At 39.8% G+C, this 22,658-nt stretch overlaps 1 protein-coding gene across 1 annotated transcript in view; it reads left to right on the top strand.

Annotated features, from left to right (window-relative positions):
* LOC138214832 (CUB and sushi domain-containing protein 3-like) overlaps positions 1–22,658 on the top strand; it is a 337,499-nt gene that overhangs the window by 103,794 nt on the left and 211,047 nt on the right. The window contains 1 exon segment of the mRNA XM_069176654.1: positions 4,221–4,333. Within this exon segment, the coding sequence (XP_069032755.1) occupies positions 4,221–4,333 (113 nt within the window).

Below are 22,658 nucleotides of genomic sequence, written 5' to 3'. Positions count from 1 at the left end.
ACGAAGAGCGCGTGTGCACGTATGTTTGGAAAGTTTATTTCTTCTGGAGTAAAGCATTACAAATAAGATATTGTAGAGGAAGCAGGAGAGAAATGGTTGGGTTCCAAGGTTATTTTCATACTATTTTTCATTTTTTTTGTGATTTAGTTCCTATTATCAAGAAGCTCCTTACAGCACCACTAAGGCAAACACTGTTTGCAAAGGATCAGTCATTTTTCTTCTTCGTTTTCAGTGGTGTAGGCCTTTTGTAAAAGAAATATCAAAATAAATTAAAGGAAATTGGAAGTTTGTTGTCCTCAAAAGGGACATAGCTTTTATGACTCAGACAGTTTGTGATTGCAATATAGAGTTTGTTTGGAAGGACTTACTTTGTATCAAATACATGTATGTATGTATTATTTGTAGAATATTTGAGAATCTGAAACAAGGTAACTTCTGCCATTTTTGTTTCAAAAACATTAACAATCTATTATACGATTCATTTTTCTCTTAAATGACGAATCGATTAGTCAACTGAATTGTTCTGCTTCTGGAGTACTAATTGACTTCAAGTTGGATCAAATGTCCTTTATTAAAAAGACAGAATTCAGTTAGTCGTACTTGGCAGTAGTTATGACATGGCTATCCGTTTTTGTATCTCATGCTCATGAATCAGTGTTGCCTTTGACAGTGAGGTTTTAATACATTGTTGCTAAGGTTTTAAATTTGGTCATCCATCACCCAAATTATGTGTGAAACTTGTTCTAAACTAATGACAAGATAATGACAATATCATTAGTCATACTGGAAAACCATTTAGCTTTGCAACTTCTTCCTTTGCAAATTTAGTGTTACTGTACACAAACAGCATTTGTTCCATTGCTGTATTATTTACTGCAGCACTCCGGAAAAGTATGTGTGTGAATGTGCACAAATCATTTCCTATTGAGGTCAAACATGTTGAAAGACCGTGTATCATTACACACATAACATGTTTACTGCATGTTGGCTTTAAGATCGGAAACACTGTACTGACAGAAACAAAATGGAAAAAGAAATGAGGTCAAGAAGGGCAGTGAAAAAATACAAATAAAGAGTTAAAGGAAGACGGAGGTTTAAAGATTCAAGATGAGATCAAAAAATGACTGCAAACAAGAACGCAACAGAAAACTAGAAATACAGATGAGATATAGATTAGAATTGAAGAGAAAGATTCAAACGATGGTCGGTTACTTTTAAGAAAATGGCCACCATTTGTGCTTTGAGCAGCATTGAACTGGATGAGGAGAACAAAGAAATACAGAGGGAGTAAGTCATTTAAGAAAATTAGATTCAACATGCGAGTCAGGAGCCACTACGAGAGACGGGAAGTGGAAAACAATGGAGAGCAAACTGACGAAGCTTGTAAGAAGACAGTTTGGATGAGCAGAAAGGTGCATAGACGGAATGATTAGTGAAAAGTGCAGGGGAATAAATTTAAGCTAATAACTGAACATAAATAGGAAGACAGATGCAAGATGGCAAATAAGAGGAGAGATGGAGGAAAATAAAGAGAAGGGGGATAGAAGAGGGCAGGCAGTAAATGTGAAAAGGAGGATATGAGATGAATATATAGGAGGGTAGAGAGATGAAAAGATGAAAGGGGAGGTGAAAGCAGATCCTTAATGGAGGATAAAAGCGAGGAAGGAGGCAGAAGATGAAAGAAAGGCTGAGTGGAAGAAGGGCTGAGAGGACAGGTTCTTAAATAAACTGTGGTTGTTTTTGCTGATAGAAAGCTTAATAAATTAAAATGTAGAGACAAAGAAAAATGGGAGGACAGATTGAGAAGAGACAGGAGTGGCAGGATGGAGCAGGGGAATACAAAATCAAAATAAGTCGCTGCATTGTGTGCATGTTTGAAACAGAATTAAAAGGACTTTGTCATTACTGGGGATGTGTGATCTGCTAAAATATCCATTCTAATTTATCTTGCCACAATCACATTTGACAGTAAAAGAAAACCACAGGTACAAATGTTAAAGGAAACTCTGCCCTCACTGTTTGACCTTAGCACAGCTGAGCAGACATAAACCCCAGCGTATTGTCTTCTTTATCGATTCTTTATTTGTTCCTTCAAAATGTCAACAGAGTAACATTAAAAGAAAATAACAGAGCAGAATTATGAACTGTGGTGCACTGCTTATTAATGTTACATTTCCAAGTGAACATATTTTAATACATTACCAAATTATGCAAAGGATAATTTGCGAAATATTCTGTATGTAGCCTATACAAACATATGGACATTTATCATGGTCACTATGTGAGAAGCAAACAAAGACTATGTTAATTTAGCAACATTGCACCTATGTCAATTAGCATTAAACTGACATTTTCAAAAACAATTGCAATGCCAATGGAAATAAATGAATTAATATTAGCCATAACGCAATGGTTTGTGCTTGGTTGCAACAGCTGGAGCAACAAACACTCTAAACCATACGCGCCTGTGATTGGTTCGTCCGCTGTCACACCAACTTGTACCTAACCCTCAACTTAACCCTACCCTGAACCCTCCTGCTGATTCAATCGAGCAACAGCCAGAACAGAACATGTGACGCTCCCTGATTCTTGGGGAACCTATCGTCCTGTCTATTGGCTGTTGCAACACAAAAAGAAATGAACAGACAAAAACAGTAACTCCACCTGCTGGTAAGAATTATTCTCCGCGATAGGACAAGACTGAGTTTGTCTCCTATGTTATGTATTTTTGGACATCCTACAATGAGTTGGTAAAAAGAAAACACTTAATTGTAGGATACCCACATTTAACTAATTAATAACTATTAAACTGGTTCCAGATAAATATACCGAAAGATAAAATGTACGTTTACCGATGTCAGAAAATGTAACAAGTTGTGATCTAATTGGAAAGAAGTGGAGGGAGAAGGTGAATGTGCAAGGATGAAAAATGGTAAAAGTAATATGTACAAAATAATTATATGGACAGATGAAAGGAAGAAAGATGCTGGGGATGACAGGAGATAGAAATTTGGGGACAGGTGAGAGGGAAAGGATGCGAGACAAAAGGAAAAAAAACACGTCTTGAAAATAGGGAAAGGGAAAAGAGACGAGCACAACTAAACAAGAGAGAAAGAAGATTTTGATGGATAAATGGCAGGAAGTGTTGAGGACGGCAGATAAAGGGGGAGGAGGTGGTGGAAGTTAGGACAGAAGAAAAAGAATGAGGTGCATAATGCTCGAAGAAACAATGGTCTGGGTGGAGGGGGAGAAGTAGGAGGAGAGAGAAAGCGGAAGGGAGGAAATAAAGGAAGGAGGGAGGTGAAATAAAAGAAAGAATGGTCACTGCAGGACAAGAAAGAAAATGTGGCGCAGTGGCAGCAAGACAGTTTGGCTCTTTTCCATACCTGAAAAAGAGCTGGCCTTCTCTTCCTCCCTCTCCCTTCCGCCCCATTTAATTCAAGGAATCTAGAAGCTGAAGGCCCACCTGTGTGCAAGCGTATTTTTCGAGGACAAACTCAAACATGTGGAGTGAAGATTAAAGGTAGCCTTGACTTTCTACTTGACACCTGTTTCCTGATCTCTACAGATGCCCGTTTTTGTATCACTGGTTAGCTGACCAAGACTCCCTCTTTTCCCTGGAACACTTTGATCCCATGGTGCATTAAAGTCCCTATTGAGTGGTCAGTTGGAGTGCAACCCTTATTTATTTTCATAAAGTGGAGCGTTGTCTGTGTTCTGCCTCAGTGGCCGTATGCCAGGATGTGTTACTGCTCAAAGCAAATAAGAGATGGAGGTGTAAACAAATTGGCAAACTATAAATAATTTAAAAAAATTAGAGTAAGTCGTTATGTAGGTCTCATGTAATGATTATGAGCTATAGTTTAGGAGTTTCTTGAAAAATGCGCATATACAATATGTTTTTTTCAAATACATTTAACATGCAGGCACAAACAAGTTATGAAAGTACATAGTTTATGGCTTTCCTGACAAACTATAAAAAATGTAAAATAAAAGATTACAGGACGGTGAAGACTTACAAAAATCGTTTTCACTCTTCTCAGCACAAGACGTTCATTTTTTTTGTTGTCCTTTATTGATGTATATGTCTACTGGTATTATTAACACTGCTCTTTTAAAAAGCTGAGTGATTTGTGCACTCAACAACTGAGGATTGTTTTTTCTCAGTGTTTAAAATGTCTGCTAATAATGTGAATCCGGTCTTATTTGTGTTTCAACAGGTTAACAGGCTTCTCGGTTCCTGCCCCGGTCACCAGCACAGGGAACGTCTTCTCTTTGAGGTTGACCAGTGACTTTGCTGTCTCGGCACATGGCTTCAAACTCAACTACGAAGGTCAGAACGAGTCTGTTTCTGTGTGTTTTGTGTGTCTGGTTGGTATGTTGAGAATCTATAAGCTGTGCCTCAATACTGACCTCTATAGTTCAGAAAAGTAAACAACATAAGTTGACAGCCTAAGTATGGAAAATCAAGCCAAATTCCACAGGTCACTTATTGTAGGACTGTCTGAGGCATGTGATGAAGAAAGATTCATTCAGACAACCAAAACTCCACCTTTGTTTTTGAATGCACAGGTTAATGAGGTGGACCGCTGTGTGTTGTTTACATCAAACAAATACCTGTCTGTATTTGCTGGACACATTGTACACCTAAGAACCTTTAAAACACATGGTTATATGTTATTTTGTTTGATTTTGGTCCTTTTAAAAGCCCATGATTTCTATTCAATTCGATTCCTTTGAGGGACCACTCAGATTCTGAAAGTTTTCAAGGAGAAGTGCCATGTGTGAACTCAATCCACATTTTTTGACTCCTTTCCGCTAAGCACCGGAAAGGGCTCCCGAATGGGTGACAAGTTCATTCCATTTAAACAAGGGAGGCTGTCAAGCTTACCACATCCAGAGAGAGAGAGAAAGGTCTGGGCAGACATGACCAAAAATGTGAGCATACTGAAGGTTATGTATTGTAGATGAGCGGGGACGGAAAAGGAGGCATTCTGTGGCGACACAGAACATCAGTCTGGTTAGGCAAAAAAAAAAAATCTTATTTAGAATTTTTTATTTTTCAGCTCCTGTTAAAACAGACAAACTTTCTCTCCTTGGGGTTATTGTAAATACATCAAACATAATAATGATTCAATATGACCTTAAATTATCCTTGTAATACAAATGTTGTACTAATTCTTTTGAACATTTATTAGTGGTAAAGTATAGGCACTGCTTTGAGGAGGAGAGGATGAGAGCGAGACAAAAGTTGGACGATTGCAGAGGTAGCTCCTTTTGCCCTCTTCCTTTAGGGCCTCAGTAAAGTCCGTGGTGCCATATTCACAGATGGAAGAACAGATACGGGTGGTTGAAGTGATGGTTAAAATTAGAACTCACTATGTATAAACACCATGTCCTGTGTGCATTTAAGATTTTAGATCAGATTTAGATTAGAAAACCTTTGATGTCCCCAAGTCAGTTAGTTCCAGAGCGTAAAACAAAAGTGTGTGAGACTGTTTACCGGAGGCACACACACACACACACACACACACACACACACACACACACACACACACACACACACACACACACACACACACACACACACATCACACACACATCACACTGAGAAACCTGCCAAAACAAATAAGTACACAATTGTCGAGTTCCTCTCCATCCACTGAGCAGATTGTTGAGATGTTACAGACACATCTGTCTCACTCACGTGGTTCGATTACATCAGTGACCCTTTACGCCATTTAAAAGCCCACAGTGCAAGAAATTGATTTAGTAGATCATACACATCAGTTGCAATGTATCAATTAAGGTTGCAGACATATATACAGTACAGGAATGGCCAATTGTAGTAAAAATAAGATTCGATAATCACTCTTAATCAATGACATACCCATTAAGAAAACTTGGAACATTTAGGGTTCAGTCACTATATTAATTGAAACATGTTTCCAGTGTTACGGATGCCAAGATGTCAAGTCCTCAGCACATGGCTCATGTAAATGCAGCAGAGTGCATAAGAAATGGGTGAGGTGTACCTTTTTGTTTTTGTTTTTCCTGCATAAAAAAAAAACAATGTAGCTGGTGCATTTCAATTACTGGCGAGCCAGCGAGTTAGCTGAGACACAGAAAGTCATTTCCTCTGTAATTATGACTGGGAACGGGGTGAAAAATTACCCACACACATGCTCCAGACTGGATTAAAATCACTCACAAGGGCAGGTGATATTAAAATGACCCCACCTCCCACTACCTGTGCACCGTGCGCTTTGTCCTTGGCACCAGAATTCTCCATAGACGGTGTACATTTTTCTGCAAAAGTTCATTAAAAATTGGCGCTCCTCACCCTTATGAAATTCCAATTCAAAACCCTCATGTACTTTGTGCCATTTACTGCATTCCCTAACTCCTTAATGCATTCGCTAATCATCCCAAATAAACACCCCAACCCTGACATTCATCTAATTCTAACCTAAACCCTCAACCCAAGGCTTAACCTTTTTAGAGGTCTGTCCCAAAGAAAGGACCATCTGAAATATTCTCACTTTCCAAAAGTATCCCAAGATCTGAAATTCAAATTTGTCCTCGCAAAGATCTCACATAGAGACACCGAGTGTTTGTCACAGCTGTTTGCTGTTCAAAATGACACACTCCTTAACTGTGTGTGTCTTTCTGCGTCCTTCTGTGAGTGTTTGTGCCCGTCTGTATGTAGGTTGGTTTTTAGTGGGTGTTTATCTTGTTGATATGTGTCTGGTCTGCTGCATAATGACGATATCACTGATTGCTGAAGTGTCCGGGTTTAAATCTCCACACATGCTGTGCTGTGTCTTTATATGTGTGTGTGCTTGTGTGTTGGTGCCACTTGTATGTCAAAGCAGTTGTCCCAGATTTATTCACTGGCACAAATTTCCACTTGCTACTTGGCCCATGTTTATTGTGTGTGTGTGTGTGTGTGTGTGTGTGTGTGTGTGTGTGTGTGTGTGTGTGTGCGCGTGTGTGCGTGTAGATGTGACACGGAAAGAGTTTGCTCTCAGTGAGACCATCCAGGGGACTTTTCTGAAGATCCCCTGCTGCTGATACATTCAGCCGTTTGACTTACTCTCTCTCTCTCTCTCTCTCTCTCTCTGTGTGTGTGTGTGTGTGTGTGTGTGTGTGTGTGTGTGTGTGTGTGTGTGTGTGTGTGTGTGTGTGTGTGTGTGTGTTTGTGTGTGCGCCTGAGATGGGGAGACAGTGAGACAGAGCAGCAAACCACACTTGGCATTTGCACAAATGCAACCTTCTGCTGATGATCTGTCTTTCTTCTGTCCATGTTCATCTTCTCTTACTGTCCTCAGCACTCAGCTCGGCTATATATGCATACAGTTTTCTCAGAAGGAATTATCCACCCTAACCAGGGACAATACTTTGGCAAGTCACCCGTAGTCCATGTAATCCTTCGGCCTGATCTGTTACTGGAGCCATTTCAGATTGTAGATCTTTGCAGGTATTGCCTTACAAACAATGCGTACGAACAAAATAGATTAGTAAAAAAAAATACCTGCTCATTATCGTTATTGGTTGGTTGTTGTTTAAAATCACAACACTTTTTTTTAGTATACCAACTCAAATTTTGAACTGTTAGTAATGAGAGCTCCAGAAATCAACGGTCAAATTATAGAGACACAATGTCCTCACTTTACCAAATTCAATTAAACAGCTGTCTTTTTACTCGCATGAAACATTTTATTTTCTCTGGAGGAGTGAATTTTTTTTTTTACCTCTGTGATTGATACTTGTAGGTGAGTGTGTTTTGAATTGAGTCAGCACTTCCATCTCACTTAGAGGTTAGTGAGTGGGTTGGGAAATCATCTAAAAATCGTACTTATGATAATACATTAACATATATGTTGGAAATCTGGGGATTGTTCGGACATCCGAGGAGGACATGTTACTGTGCAGGCATTCCAGGCACATGAAACTAAGAGTACACCCTGGGGCAGACCCACAAGATGCCTGAGGGTTTTTATGTCCTACCTGGACTAGGAAAGCTTTTATGTCCTGCCGGGACCAGGAATGCCCTGGAACTCTTCCATCAGGAGTGCTGGAGGAGCTGGAGGATGAGGATGGGGTAGAATAAAGTCTTTGCCTGTCGCTTGCCTTGTGGATTTCATGAAAATGAGTGAATGGATTTGACTGGATAGATAGATGAATTAGCATACAGTATACCTGCATTTCTATGACAGAAGTGTGCCTTATATCCACATTGTAAAGCAGAAAAAGATCGAATTCAAGGATCGCTGTACAGGAAGGAATTTTGCAATCGGCAGGGCGAAGGTACAGTAGTTCCGCTCTATCCTTTCCAGCTCGTCTGCTTGGTGGGATGTACTTTGATGTGATTGTTGGACTCCTTCAACATTTCTTCCTCTTCCTCTGAAGACTGTCAGGTCATAAGTAATTCATGCCCCAGCACATACCATACAGTGTGTATATGTGCGTGTGAAACAGAGAGAGAAAGACAGTAATGTATTATTTAGCATGAAGTCGGAGGCATTTTGATATTGTGCTGATGAGACGGAATCACAGATTATCACAGCACTTACACACACACACACACACACACACACACACACACACTGTTCTTTCTCAGCATTATCCATACTGAAGAATTATTATTTTTATTTCCTCATCCTTCTCCTGTCTGCTACCGCTCCACCTTTTGCTTGTTCAACCTCAGTCATCTTCTCTCCTTCTTGTTTTGCATTTGATCAGATTTTACTGTATTAGGAACATGAAGGTAAGCCGTAAACAAAATGGAAGCAAAAAGGTAAAGGCTTTGATTTGCCTCCGACACAGCCGTAGGAGCGGTAGCTGCCTTTCTAGACAATGCTTGTGCATTTGAGAAAGAGCCCAGAAGCAGTTATTTGGTCTGCTTTGCCATAAATACGGAAGACATATCAAGCTACGCAGGGCAGAACAGCCGGTCATGAAGTCAAACAGAGGAGCAGCATTTTCACAATGTTACAGAAGACTCTCGATTGTATATCACACCACCACATAAATCTGTTCCCCCGTGGTCTTTCAAGTAGAGCAAGAAATGCATTCTCCTTCTGCGACAGACACTCTAAGTGAAATAGTTACTAAATGAGGACAATATTCAACTTAATTTGTGTAGCACTTATAAAAACACAGTTACACTACACAATCAAAATATAATCGACGATTGAAATTGTTTTGATGTTGAACGTTTTTTTAATAACTGAAACACAGCACACTATATTAACTTTGTCTGTAGACTGCAGCATCAGGTAGGACATAACAACAATAAATACAAAACAGACAAAAACAAGCAACCCATTTAACACCAGAGCCTGCTTTCCTGCCAGAAGCACACATATCAAATCAGGAACAAAAGGGCATCATACAGGTGACGTTGCAGACCTGAGCCCATCCCCAGTTAAATAGAAAAATAATGACTTTCAAATAACAATTCTGCTGTCTTCCATCAGTATTGCCTTTAGGACTTACAGCAATTTCCACCAGCTTGAATGACAAATATGGCACCTTTCTGAGTTTTGTAGATCTGAAGAGCAAAGCTCGTCCCAATTCTCAGAACTGTCACCTTTTTCTAGAGTTTGCTAGTCTTTCTATGGTATTATCTGCTAATTTACTCTCATGAAAATGTCATCGTATAAAAGCACAATGGTTTGACTGACAGACTGATGCAACTGCATACACTATTGCATTTATGGTGTGTTATAGATTGCAGCTTGCAGTGAACACTGTTAGAAGAAGCATGTTGTCGCCCAGCAGGCATGAAACAGGCATATTTCTGATGCTAATGCGGTCAGGGAGAGGTATGTGGGAATCAACACTAGTTTGAGCAACAGACGGAGAAACGTAACATACAGTAAGACCCATGTGGGCCTTGACCCACAGTAATAATACACTACACATATAGATTAATTTGTTCATGTAGAGGTACGGGCTTGCGTAGAGAAACACAGACACACATTTCCCTGAAGTAATCTTTTTTTTTTTTTTTTTTTTTTTTTAGAACATGGACCGGAGAACATGTTCTTCATCCTACAACGTGACTAACAAGTCAGCAGAGATTTCACTTCACTCCCATCATCCGCAATCTCTTTTCACTGCTGCCGTTTCTCCTCCCCTCCGCTGCACTTTCAGTATCTGCACTGCTTGTTTTTCTCCTCTCTTAAGATATAACAGTAATACACTTTTCTTTTACCTTCATTTACACTTACCAGAGAGAGTTTGCGTAGCACCTTAAGTGAAGGAACAAACAAAGAGTAATAAAATATAGAGGAGGGAGATAAAAAAAAAGATAAAAACACATTTGACAGAAAAATGGTTAGAGGTGCGAAACAAAATGCTTCTTTTTTTAGTATATAAATGCAGAAACAACAAGTTCACACATTCTCTAACAAACACAAATCATCAAACAAGGCAGAAACATCGGTGTAGATGTTACAAAAGTGATTTTATTTCCAGGAATGGCCTGAATTCCTTCAGAAAGACAATATTTGATTGTAGATGTTTATTCTGAAGGAAGTGGAGATGCTAATTCTGAGGTCGGGGTGGAGAAAGTTAGATTGGTGTGACTGAAACAAGATAAAAGGAGGGATGATCTGTCCACTCCTCTCCTCTTTATCTATCATGAGCAGTTGGGGCGGGGGCTGTGATGTGCAAACACATAGAAGTTACTGGCAGCTGGTTGAACACTTTGGGAGCTCTCACCGGCCAGATGTCGGTGGCATCGCTGCACCCGTCTCCATCTGGGCGTTTATCCATCAGCTCCACATAATAACATGGAGTGTGTTACACACTCACAGAGGGCTGCAGCCAATCCAGTGACCTTCGGGTCCTGCACTCCTTTCCTAAACGTGCTCCTCTATACCATTGTGATATATGACTGATGATTTAGGTTGTCTGGGGAATGTTTTTATGGCGAACTTTTGTCAATATTGTATGGGTTAAAACCTCAGACTAATAAGTGCAAACACAATCACCTACTAGTATAAATAACTGAATTGAATTGGACAAATGGACTGACAATGACTCAAATATTTCTGTTGCAGTCTAGACTGATTTAAACACTGGGTACCAAAAAGGATCAACATTTAACAGACAACAACTTACCAAAGTATGAGAAGAAAACAACATGTATTAAATACTTTCCATTACAACACTGTTCATAAATAAAAAAAAGGAAATAAAACAAATAATCTCTACTGTTTTTGCAAGCTACATAAACACAGATAGATGTGTGTGACATCTTGTTCTTTTTGAGTTTTAAAGTGGATTGTTGCTAGGCTCGCTGACTTTTTTCCCCCTTAGATTTGGCTAATCTGAAAAGCACTTTTTTTCATGGGATGTGTGGTCATTTTTAATTTCTAAATATTACTTAATATATAAATTCACAGTCATTAACAATTTATGACATTGTCGATATGGTCTGTTTTTTTTAAATACATGTGTAGCTTTGTAATTGCATAACATTTAACTCCAGTGGAATTTACAGGGAGAAATTAAGGGTTTGCTCTAACAAAACCAGACAGGATGGAAAACGTGGCCTGTTGCCAGTAAAGTCATTGCTCCTTGTAGCAACATAAAACGTGTGGTCAATAACCACTCTGCTCCTCTGTTTGGTGGAAGAAGTGTAAAGTTTTACTTAGAACCTAGTTTAATTTCTTCTGAATTACAACGCAGGAAACATAAACATCTTGGATTGAGATACATTTACAACATTTTTGATCTCCTGCACCAGTAATATTTCAGTCTTGATGACAGTCACAGCGGTAAACACAATCTAATAACATTCAATTCTCACACTGATGAATCTGATCACACGGCTTGATGCAGTGCCACTAAGACCAGCTCCTCAGAGGAAACCCTTTTATGAAATGTGAAATTGAAATGGTTGTGCAGGAGATGGGCAGAGTTACAGTGAAGACTGAGACAACGGCAAATCACAGTAAACCTCAGTTTTTAAAAGTGTTTGCCTCCATATTTAGAGGCAGCCATTAAAAGGCATTCCACAATGTGTTTGTCCGGGTCTTTGATCCCTTATCAGCACTTGATTGATTGATTTTGACTCTAGTCTCTTTAACTTGAACATGATCTGAGTGCAAATGTCAGGTTTGTGTGTGAGTGTGTATGTGCATCAGTGGTATATATTGCACAAGTGCTATCAGTGTTTGTGTGTGTTTTGTGCGTCTGCGCGTGCATGCGTATGTGATTGAGGTTCTGGCTGTGGCTGGTCTGATCTTTATCAAAGAGACCTGAGGGGACTGACAATGTCCACTCGTCTATCTATCATCCCTCCATCCGTCTGTCTCTTTTCTTTCTCACTTTCTGTCATTCAGCCTTTCTCTCGCTTCCTCAGTTTTAATTCACTTCAATTCAAAGAATCCAAGTCAGTTAATAGAATCATGGGACATAGGAGGTGACCCTAATAGTTGAGGTTGATTGATGGAGTTACACCCGGTAGCTTCTTGACCATGATAATACAGTTAAGTGTTATAATATAATTTTTTTTTTTTTAAACAACAATTGTACATTTAAAAATACTTCACAGTTGTTGTTTTTGTTTGTTTTTTTATTTCTCTTCTCGTTCAATATACATATTCAGCGCAAACAATGCACACAGCCCACAAGTAAACATGGGGGTATGCCAACTCATACACAAAAGTATGGCTCAGTTCATACATTTAAAATGAGAGGGGATATGTCATTGCTGTCCCTGGAGAAAAGTGGTTTTACAGCCCTGTGCTGAGTGTTATCAGGGTGTGTGCGTGTGCGTGTGTGTGTGTGTGTGTGTGTGTGTGTGTGTGTGTGTGTGTGTGTGTGTGTGTGTGTGTGTGTGCGCGCGCGCGCGCGCGTGCGTGTGCATAATGTATATGTGCACGTCCTACATATTCCCATGTGTGTATAGCAGTGTGAAGTATATGTGGGATTTGAGAGGGGAGAAATGGAGTTAAATAGAAGAGGGGAAGAAGAAACTGAAGGAAGAAAAGAAAAAGAACTGTAAGGGGTAAAGGAAGAGAAGAAAGTAAAAGGAGTAAAGCCAATTTGTGATCAGAGGGCAGAAGAAAAGAAGGAATAGGAGAGGAGAGGAGAGGAGAGGAGAGGAGAGGAGAGAAGAGAAGAGAAGAGAAGAGAAGAGAAGAGAAGAGAAGAGAAGAGAAGAGAAGAGAAGAGAAGAGAAGAGAAGAGAAGCTCTCTGTAATAATGTAATGTGCTCTATGCTTTCTAGTTGAACAGGAGAAATCAATGCTGTTTTAAAGCTCTATGTGTGTGTGTGTGTGTGTGTGTGTGTGTGTGTGTGTGTGTTCATTATCGACAGTGTGAATGCAGCTCCTCACTGTTCCAACTCCTGCAAGGTCAGCTTCAACACATGGGCATCAATCAAAACAGTCACACACATACACACTTATACAGACACACACACAGTGACAGCAGATGTGAAGAGAAGATTGTATGGAAGTGAGTTTTAAAGGAAAACATGAGTGGATATTAAAACACGATGGCAAATTGTGAGTTACACAAATGTCAGTCACTCATGCACTTATAATCCATAGGTTCCATCGCATGTGCAACGCTGTTTTGTTCTGTCCTCTTTATGGCTTCATACCCTGCTCCGTGTTCTGTTTAGTGTCATTATATCCTACCTCCTCTCTGAATTCTTTTGTTCATGACAGATTACAACCCCGTTATAACTATAGCAACAGACAATGAACACGCTTTTCAGTGTTTTACAGAAGGAGTGTGACTCCTCAAGGTTACTTGCCATTGTCAAAAGCACTGTCATTAGCTCATTATATGGATCATTGCATATAATTATATAATGGTATGGTACAAATCTCTCAGAGTTGAGCCTTCAACGACTGTCCACACAATGTATCAATTTGATGTCTGGATAATGTAATTACAGTAAATGGCTGCCAAACGTCTTAGTGTCCGGCCAGACGGGATACTGCCGGTGCCTCACATCACAAAAGTCCAGAAAATGACTAATTAATCTGATACCTGGATAAAACTAACTAATCTAATGATGCACTTATATTAAACAGCTGCCAAAGCCTTTATTTCCTGGAAAGGATATGTGTCTAACATCACAAATTGCCCAAAAATCAGTCTGATACCTGAATAATGTAATTGCATTTAAGTTTAGAGCCTTTCAGTGGTGAGATTGGCAAGACAAGAGTTTTACACTAAAAGAAGTGCAGCAAATGATATATTGACCTCATACCGGAATGATATTAAACACCTTTATGATGGAATTATAGGGAATAGCTGCCAAACCGCTCTGTGGCGGGACAGGATAGAAATTACATCAAATGATATATTGATTTGATATTCAGGTCTGTCAGACAACCACTGGCCACCTGACTAAAATATAGGCTATCCTGGTACATAGTTAATATCAGTGTGTGTAGATGTGTGCTTATGTGCTGCGGCAGTGTGTGCGTGTTTGTGTGTATGCGAGTGTGTGTTGGTAATAATATGGCCACCTGGCCAATGTCAGTCCATTATTCAGCTTTATACCAGCCAACCAATCAAACGGCCTCCCTTCAGGGTCTCCACCTCAGCCCATCCAATCAGCTCCTCCTGCCAAGCAAGAAGGAATGTCACCTGATTAGCATAACCACAAAATGAACAGGGTCATGCTGACATGGCACTTTTTTTTTTGAGTCAGACAGCACAAAACATATGCCTCAACACTGTCAGCCAATCAAAGAGGATTTTCACCAAACATATCACCATCTCATGAAACATGATAAGACACATTGACAGAATGGTCTCTAACCTCTTTGAGCTGCTTCTCATCACCATATTTCATTATTTAAGGGCATTCCATGGGGTTTTTCCCTCAATATTTAATAATCTAATTAATTCTTAAAATGACTATCAGCGCTGTATTCTCCAGCCCCTATGCTCTGCTTTCTATCAGCAGATTATGTTATTTCACTTTCCCACTGCTTTTTAATATCTAAAGTACTGTTACTTTTGAAAGGAGAACCGCAGTAAAGCAGTGGAAAGTGCAGTAACACAGCACTAATAGGTTTGTTCGAGTCATTGGATTCCTCTCAAATTGATGGCTGAGCTTTAGATACAAATGTAATTTGAAATGTCTTGTGTCACTGACAATATTAATGCTTGCAGGTAAAGCCAGCCTGTCTACCTTGTCCTAAAGATTGCAGGGTGGCTGGTGGAACTATTACAGCCCAATGTATTGACGATTCCTGCTAACAGGAATGACGGTAGTCCACATCAGACCATCTTCCATTATGATGTTGCTACTTTGAGTCGATGTTCGAGATTTATTTCAATGCGATAGCTTCATGATTGATGTCTGAATTGAACTGAATTTCCAAATATATCTATATATTCATTAAAGGCACCATACATATCGATATGATACTTCTTTACTTAGAAGAAATATATAATGTATATTTTAACAATGTTTTAATTTAATTAAATTTGTACATGTAAGACTGGGGACCGAACATTTTGTTTCCATTTAAATCATTAAGTAAAATGCCAGTCTAAAACTGAAACAACAAAACAGGCTATAATTAAATCCTTGGAGATTCTGATCACATGCAGCTAGTTATCTCATTAAAATAACTCCTATACTATGTGGCAGATTGGAGACCGAGTTCTGCTTTGTGATGTCTGTGTCTGTCATAACAGATAGTTGCAATTATAGAAGTTTTGTTCGATGATGAAAAGAACTTCTTCACAAATTGATTCCTTGGTGATTGTGCACCGCCAAATACACACTGGTACACAAACAGCACACACAAACACATACTCAATGCCACCACGTGCTGAGGCAAATATATAAGTGTCGTGCAGAGAGAGGACTTGTTGCGTTGAGGTTGATGTTACAACGAGAAGCAAGATGAAAGAAGATTAAACGTTTGAAACAGGTTTTAAAAAACGGAAACAGGACCGAGGCTAGATGTTTATGTCTTGAAGGATTTCAGCATAAAAGTTGGCACGACACTGTATATTTTCATATCACTTCAATAATATTTCATTGTGAAAGGCAATGTTCCCACCTCCTTGATGAGTTTTAGGATCAGGACTCATGTCAGCCGTGTAAACCGTTCAACTAAAACTGCCGCAGCAGCCTGTCTCATAAAGACAATGGATGTGGTTTTTGGATGTTGCTATTCTTGTTTGACCCTTAGTGTGCACAATTTTTTTCTGCGAGGTGGAAACTGTTCATTTAAGTGTTGTTTTTTCTTAAGTGTTTGTATGTAGGAGTAGTTTAATGAAGAAGCATGCTCGTTGTTTGTGCTCTGGTGCTTGTTGATATGGTAACGGTCTATTTATTTATTAAAGGTTATCTTGAACCTTATACTTTAACATCAAAAGACCTACTGGAAAGTATATGCTGGATTTTTAGACATTATAAAATCAGTGTCTTTGCAGGACCATTATTCACAGTGAAGGTGAGCTCGGTAGCTTTAAAGGGTGTGTGTGTGTGTGTGTGTGTGTGTGTGTGTGTGTCTGAGTGATTATATGTGTTCTGGTGACTGTCAGTCAGCCTTTCAGGGGGTCTCTTGATGTTAAATTTAATAAGTCATGCTACAGTAACCACAGCTATTAGCTATCACACACATGCTGGCAAACACATGCACAAAGCAAGCTTGCTCGCTCACCTCCACTGTGCAACCAAGCAACACACAGATGTTATCAAGCACAGCGATGATTCTCTCTCTCTCACACACACACACACACACACACACACAAACTCTGCGTGCTTTTATTAAACATGCACAGCATACACCAGAGTGTGGCAGAGGTTTTCAGTCATTGTAGACAGACACACACACACACACACACACACACACACACACACATTAACAATGACATCTCCAGGGACAATAATCTGTACATGGGTTACCAGTTAATGTTTCATACACCACTTAACATCATTAACCTTGCATAGCCCCCAATTGCTGTCTGTTCACTCTGTGTCAGTTTATTTAAGGACAAGCGAAAGGTCTGTCTGAAGGTATTAAAGGTGTACAGAAGGAAAGTGACAACGCAGAGCCCTGCTAGCGACACCCACAGACAGCAAGATTCGTTATATCACATTGTGATCCGATAGCACCAACAGCAGAAGACCGTCATCCCCAACCTGTCTGTGGATTTTGAATTGATATAAAATTTCAACATCATAATTAGCTCAATTTAACCACCAATCGAGACTGCTCTCATGCAATATATTCTCCACTACTCATCATCCAAAATATAGCGTGTAGCTGCGGAACTCATTTACATCATTAGATATGTTTGTGTTTTAACTCGTTTGAATGCTGCTGCGCCAACAGAGACCGAGATTGTAAAGTCAATAGTTTGGTAGAAGGTTTATTTATCGAACAACTGTTTTTTGCAAAAGCCAGCTCATACTGGTGGGAGTTTGACACTGGATGTTAAATTGGTTACAGTGGAGAGGTGTCAGTGTGGTCCGTGGGTGATTGGGTTTGAAATAGTAAAATGAGCTGTGCCAGCTTTGGTGCAACGCACCCTCTTATGTACTATCCTCTTCCCTTCCCGTCCCGCCCAGTCCCGATAGTCAAGCTCAGGTCAAAGTTTATCTGAGTGAAACGATGGACAAACAAGAGAAGATATACTGAAAGATAAAAGAGAGGATTTGAAAAAGAAAGTATGTGAATGTGGTAGGAGAGAAAGAGGTTGCTCTGGTATCGATCCGCACAAAAAGGCTTTCTGAGACGACACACTCATTTACTCAGTACTGTTCAATGACAAGAATAGCATCTATTTCTTTTTTGAAAAGCTCTCTCTGTCTCTTGCTTTCCTTAATGGATATTGATTCAGTTTTAGGGACATACTGTAATTTTCTTTCTACTGTGCCAGTTCGCTACCTCTGTCTCGCTAACCGCCCTCTTTGTGTCTCTTTCACAACCTCTGAAGTGAACCTAACTCTCCAGCTGGCAGTAGTGTAAGTGGAAATCTGTTGTGTGTAATTGCAGGTGTGCGCGTCTCAGTATGCATGTGTCACAGTGCAGTGCAGCTTTGGCGGAGTGACAGTGATGTCAGACACATAACGATTTCCTATTGGCTGTCAGCCCCCGAGGCCTAACGACCCGTTATTGATCTGACCAATTAGCATTCACACCTTTAATTAATACTGATGCCTGATGTACACACACCAGCGCGGACACATGGGCAAACACGTACACACACGTACAGCGCAGTTTTAATTAATAGTAAGGAGAGGGGAGGCTGTGAGAAGAGATAAGAGAGGAAGAGAGGGAATGAGGCAGGAGGGAGAGATGAGTGTGTGAGACAAAGAAGAAAAGGTTCAGTTAGAGAAAGCGGAAGGGAGATCAGGACTCTTGACTAAAATCAGTGCAGCCCCCTGATGTAAGGACTCCTGGTAATTTAGAGCTTAATGGTATACTGACTTCTGATAATACTAACAAGCTTGCCTTCATGATTTGAGCAAATTGCTATTAGCTCTACCTGCGCATGTCTAATCTTTAGTGTAATGCCGTATACAGTTTATTAGACTGCAGTGAAGTGAATACTGACAGTGCTGGACTCAAAGGTAACACAATCAGCTGTATTTCCCAGAACAAAGCTTTTAAAACACATCAAAGACTACCATTGTCAATACTCCGCATGCATTCCTTTAATATGACCATCATCTACAGTAACTCAGCGTCTGCTTGTAACATTGGAATTTTCAACATTTTGTTTGATTGAGACTGATGGAGCTTATTTGTTCTGGCCTGCAGAAAGATGCCTTTTCAGGTCAGATCAAACAACGACAACAACAAAAAAAAGTCAGAACCAAACAAACTAACTTATGATCTTATTCAACCCTGATGGCTATAGCCTGTAAACACAGGACAATTAGGGAGAGAAAAGTGCGTGTACATGGAATTTTTGTTTTTCTTCGTATGTACTGTATGTGTGTGGGTCTAATGAAGTTCTGCTGGCAGGATGTCTTTAGGGGGAAATCTAATGGTTTATTGAACCAGGCCTCAGAGAGACATTGATCACCGCATCAAGGAGCTATACCCACATGGACACACAGACACAAGCACACACACACACACACACACACACACACACACACACACACACACACACACACACACACACACACACACACACACACACACACACACACAAAACACACGCACAAAACACACGCACTCATCCTTGTTATTACGTGTGTGGTTACATGCCCACATGACACGCACACACACATTCACTGCAGGCAGTAGAGTGCATACACACACTCTAACCAGTGAAGTGGAGGTAGAGAGCTTATAATTGACATCCCCATATTTCTTTGTGAGCAGTCAGACTGCCATCATTATCTGCTCATTCAATTACATACAGGGAAATTGCAAGGCTGGAATAAAACGAAGTACATCTTTTCAACTAACATTTTTAGATGGATATTCCCTCCACAAAAATGAGGTAATTGTGTTGGGCCTCTGCCCACAATAACTCTTTATTGTCCCCTCCAATAATGATTAACTTGTTTCATCCTGCTACAGTACATTCATTTGCATCCTCACTTGGTAAAGTGTAATTGTGAATTTCCATCATATGGAAGTTTATACTTATCTGCATTCAATTTATAAAAGAAGTCAAATGTACTTACTTTGTTATGTTAATGTCAAAGTGGGTCGTTATTTGTTCTGTTGATGGCCTCATTTCGCATGCACATTGGTCGTTAAAGTGATTAATATATGTCATTTAGCCGACCAGTATCATAAAAAGTAGACACAGGGGTGGGCATTAATTTTAGCCTGACCAGCAGTGGGTGAAGAAAAATAAAGCTCTGGCAAAATTATTTTAATACCTATACCTTATGGGTATTTTCAGTTCTAGAAAATTGTCTGGCAGACTTATTCTGTCTGAGACCAGCAGGTCAGTGTATGCTGCATATAAAGACCTTAATGAGTGACTGAAATATACTGACACCAGGCTGCTTGAAGCTACTTCATGATTGTATTGAATACAGATAATGTCAGTATTGTTCACACAGAACATCAAGGCACCACTAAGGCAATCCTCAAGACGGCTTTTACCTTCAGGGAGAGTGGTGTGTGTGTGTGTGATTGTCTGTCTCTGTGTGTGTGTGTGTGTGTGTGTGTGTGTGTGTGTGTGTGTGTGTGTGTGTGTGTGTGTGTGTGTGTGTGTGTGTGTGTGTGTGTGTGTGTGTGTGTGTTTGATTGTCTGTGTTGTGGTGTGTAATAAACCCAGAGAGACATTAGTGGTCTGCTGCTCTGAGTCCATAATGTTTGATCTCCACTGGAAGCTACGATCATTAGCAGCACAGTTGTGTGTGTATTAACAGATCTTCACAGCTGCCAGATGATCTAAAGCTTTGAACAGTCGTTACTCTATCTGGAAGCTCCGGGTTTTTTTTTTACCTGCTTTAACCCTCCCTCAGAATCTCTCTCTCTCTGACAGACATGCACACACACACACACACACACACACACACACACACACACACACACACACACACACACACACACACACACACACACACACACACACACACCTTCTGCTGCCACTTAGTCATTTTCCCTCTATTAATATTTCCATAATTACTTATAATTACATCATCATCAATTACCACCTACCAATCAGAAGTGGTTTCTTAGGGGAGGCGCACGTGAAATTGTGTGAGTGAATGTGTGTGTGGATGATTTATAGGTGAAGTCCATCACTCTGTATAAATGGTCAAAGAGGACAAAGACAAACCCAACCCCAGGAAAAAATACTGTTATTGAACAATGCTTGTGAATGTTAATGGAAATCTTGTTGATGGCTGAAAATGATCTCCCTTTCACAGTGAATTTATAAAGTTTAAAAAAAAAATAGTGGTTGGGAGTAGCAAGGTTTGGTAAATATTAGGCAGATATATTTGCTTTGACGTTCCTCTTCTATGGGTATTTCTCTGCCAGTTTGGCAGTCGTCATGAGTGATCATCTTTAATTGCCGAATATGGCAGTTCTGGCTCAGAAAATTGTGTGTTTGGTACAGACCAACCTGCTAATGTCAGCAACACACCATAAACACAGGTCTCTGGTGTAAAGTCTCCTTTTCTACTCGCAAAAAAACCTCCAAAACAAACAAACAACAACAACAAAAAAGGCAAAAAGCCTGTCTTGGTCTCGCAGTTGTATTTTAGATTTTGCCTTTCAGTGCTTTTTTTTTTTTTTTACTGCCAGTCCAAATTATGACCAAATATGGATCTGGCTTAGTCCCATATGAGCCAATTAGCAACCAATGTTGGCAATGTGATTAAAACAGACACATTGTGCCAATATCATTAAGTTGTAAGCTTTACCAAACACAGAGTTGTGGTGGAGTATTTTGGAACTTTTAGTGTTAAGTGGTCATGTAATCACAACTGAAGTGGATGATTGGTGCAAGAATGGGACTCAGTATAAAGCCAGCTTCCCTAAATGCATTGCCTGTTGTAATCCGTAGAGGTGGAACATCTTTACACAAATACTGTAGAGGTGTGTTTGTAGGTTCTTAGGTCTTCCATTACTGTGAAGTTTAAAAGTCAGCTGGCATTTAACTCTTATAATGTCTGTCAAAAAAAAAGAACGATTCTAAACGTTAGAATCAAAAGCAAACATTATTCTTCATGTTTTCTTCCTAAGATCAGGTCGATGACATCTCTTACTTAAAGAATCAAGAACTGTGCTTCTATCTTAAGAATCCTCAAAGTTATGAAATGTTAGTGCCAGCGTAAGCAGTTTTCTAGTTATTATTAATTTAAACTTATGGATCATGAATGGAGAAAGAACCAACTGTGTTAATCGACTAGTTATGTTGCTGGCGCTTCTTCCACGCGTCATTGCAGGGAGTCGGCTCTAGACCCTGTAGGGAATTTGTCTGGAATAGAGTCCATAGTCTGGCTCCCTGCTGTTCCTCTTATTGGACTGCTGATGGAAATAGTCAGAGGAGGCTAGCACAGTGGGTGCTTGTTGAACCACTTATTTTCATTGCGTACCTTGCCAGCCCTCTTTCTACATTGTGTTCTTATTTTTATGGCTATGGGGAGCCAGTGTTCATGAGCAATGGAGGGGGAAATGTACTCTGACCATACTCTTCTCCACCAGTGACAGCCTCAGAGCTCTACTTTAGTTGGCCCCTTTTGTCTTTCTATGTCTTTCTATGTCTTTCAATCTCTTTCAGATTGTACAGAAAGAGATTAACAGTAGAGTTCTAACACTCCTCTTTACTGTTGATTTAATAGGTATTATAGTTTCCTGTCTCTGAGTTTGTGCGACATGTAACCACACAGAGGAGAAAACCTTGCCTTCCTTGCCATCAATCTTTCTTATTGCTCAGCATGATCCTTAATAATAGGCTTTTCAGCGACGTGTTGCATTTTGTGTCGTTAATGCTTTTATAAAGAAAGGTGTCACAATTTTCAAATGGTGGCTGTCTCATCTAGGCATTCATCTGTTCCCATTTAAAAAGCACACAGCCTTGTAAAATAATTCCATATGATTGTATTTGTGGTTGTTGAGCCATCATATTTAGAATTTGTGGAAAAAGCTTGAATCGTAGTATGACAGTTGCCTGACAGCTCCGCAGCAACTTTTTAACAATGGAGGGATTGTTTGGAGGAAAAC

The sequence above is a fragment of the Embiotoca jacksoni genome, unplaced genomic scaffold (assembly GCF_022577435.1).
Source record: "Embiotoca jacksoni isolate LCO1_2020_lvr unplaced genomic scaffold, fEmbJac1.0.p SCAF_7, whole genome shotgun sequence".
Lineage (NCBI taxonomy): Eukaryota > Metazoa > Chordata > Actinopteri > Embiotocidae > Embiotoca > Embiotoca jacksoni.
The sequence above is the reverse complement of the archived record's forward strand: the minus strand, read 5'-3'. Positions and strand labels throughout refer to the sequence as shown.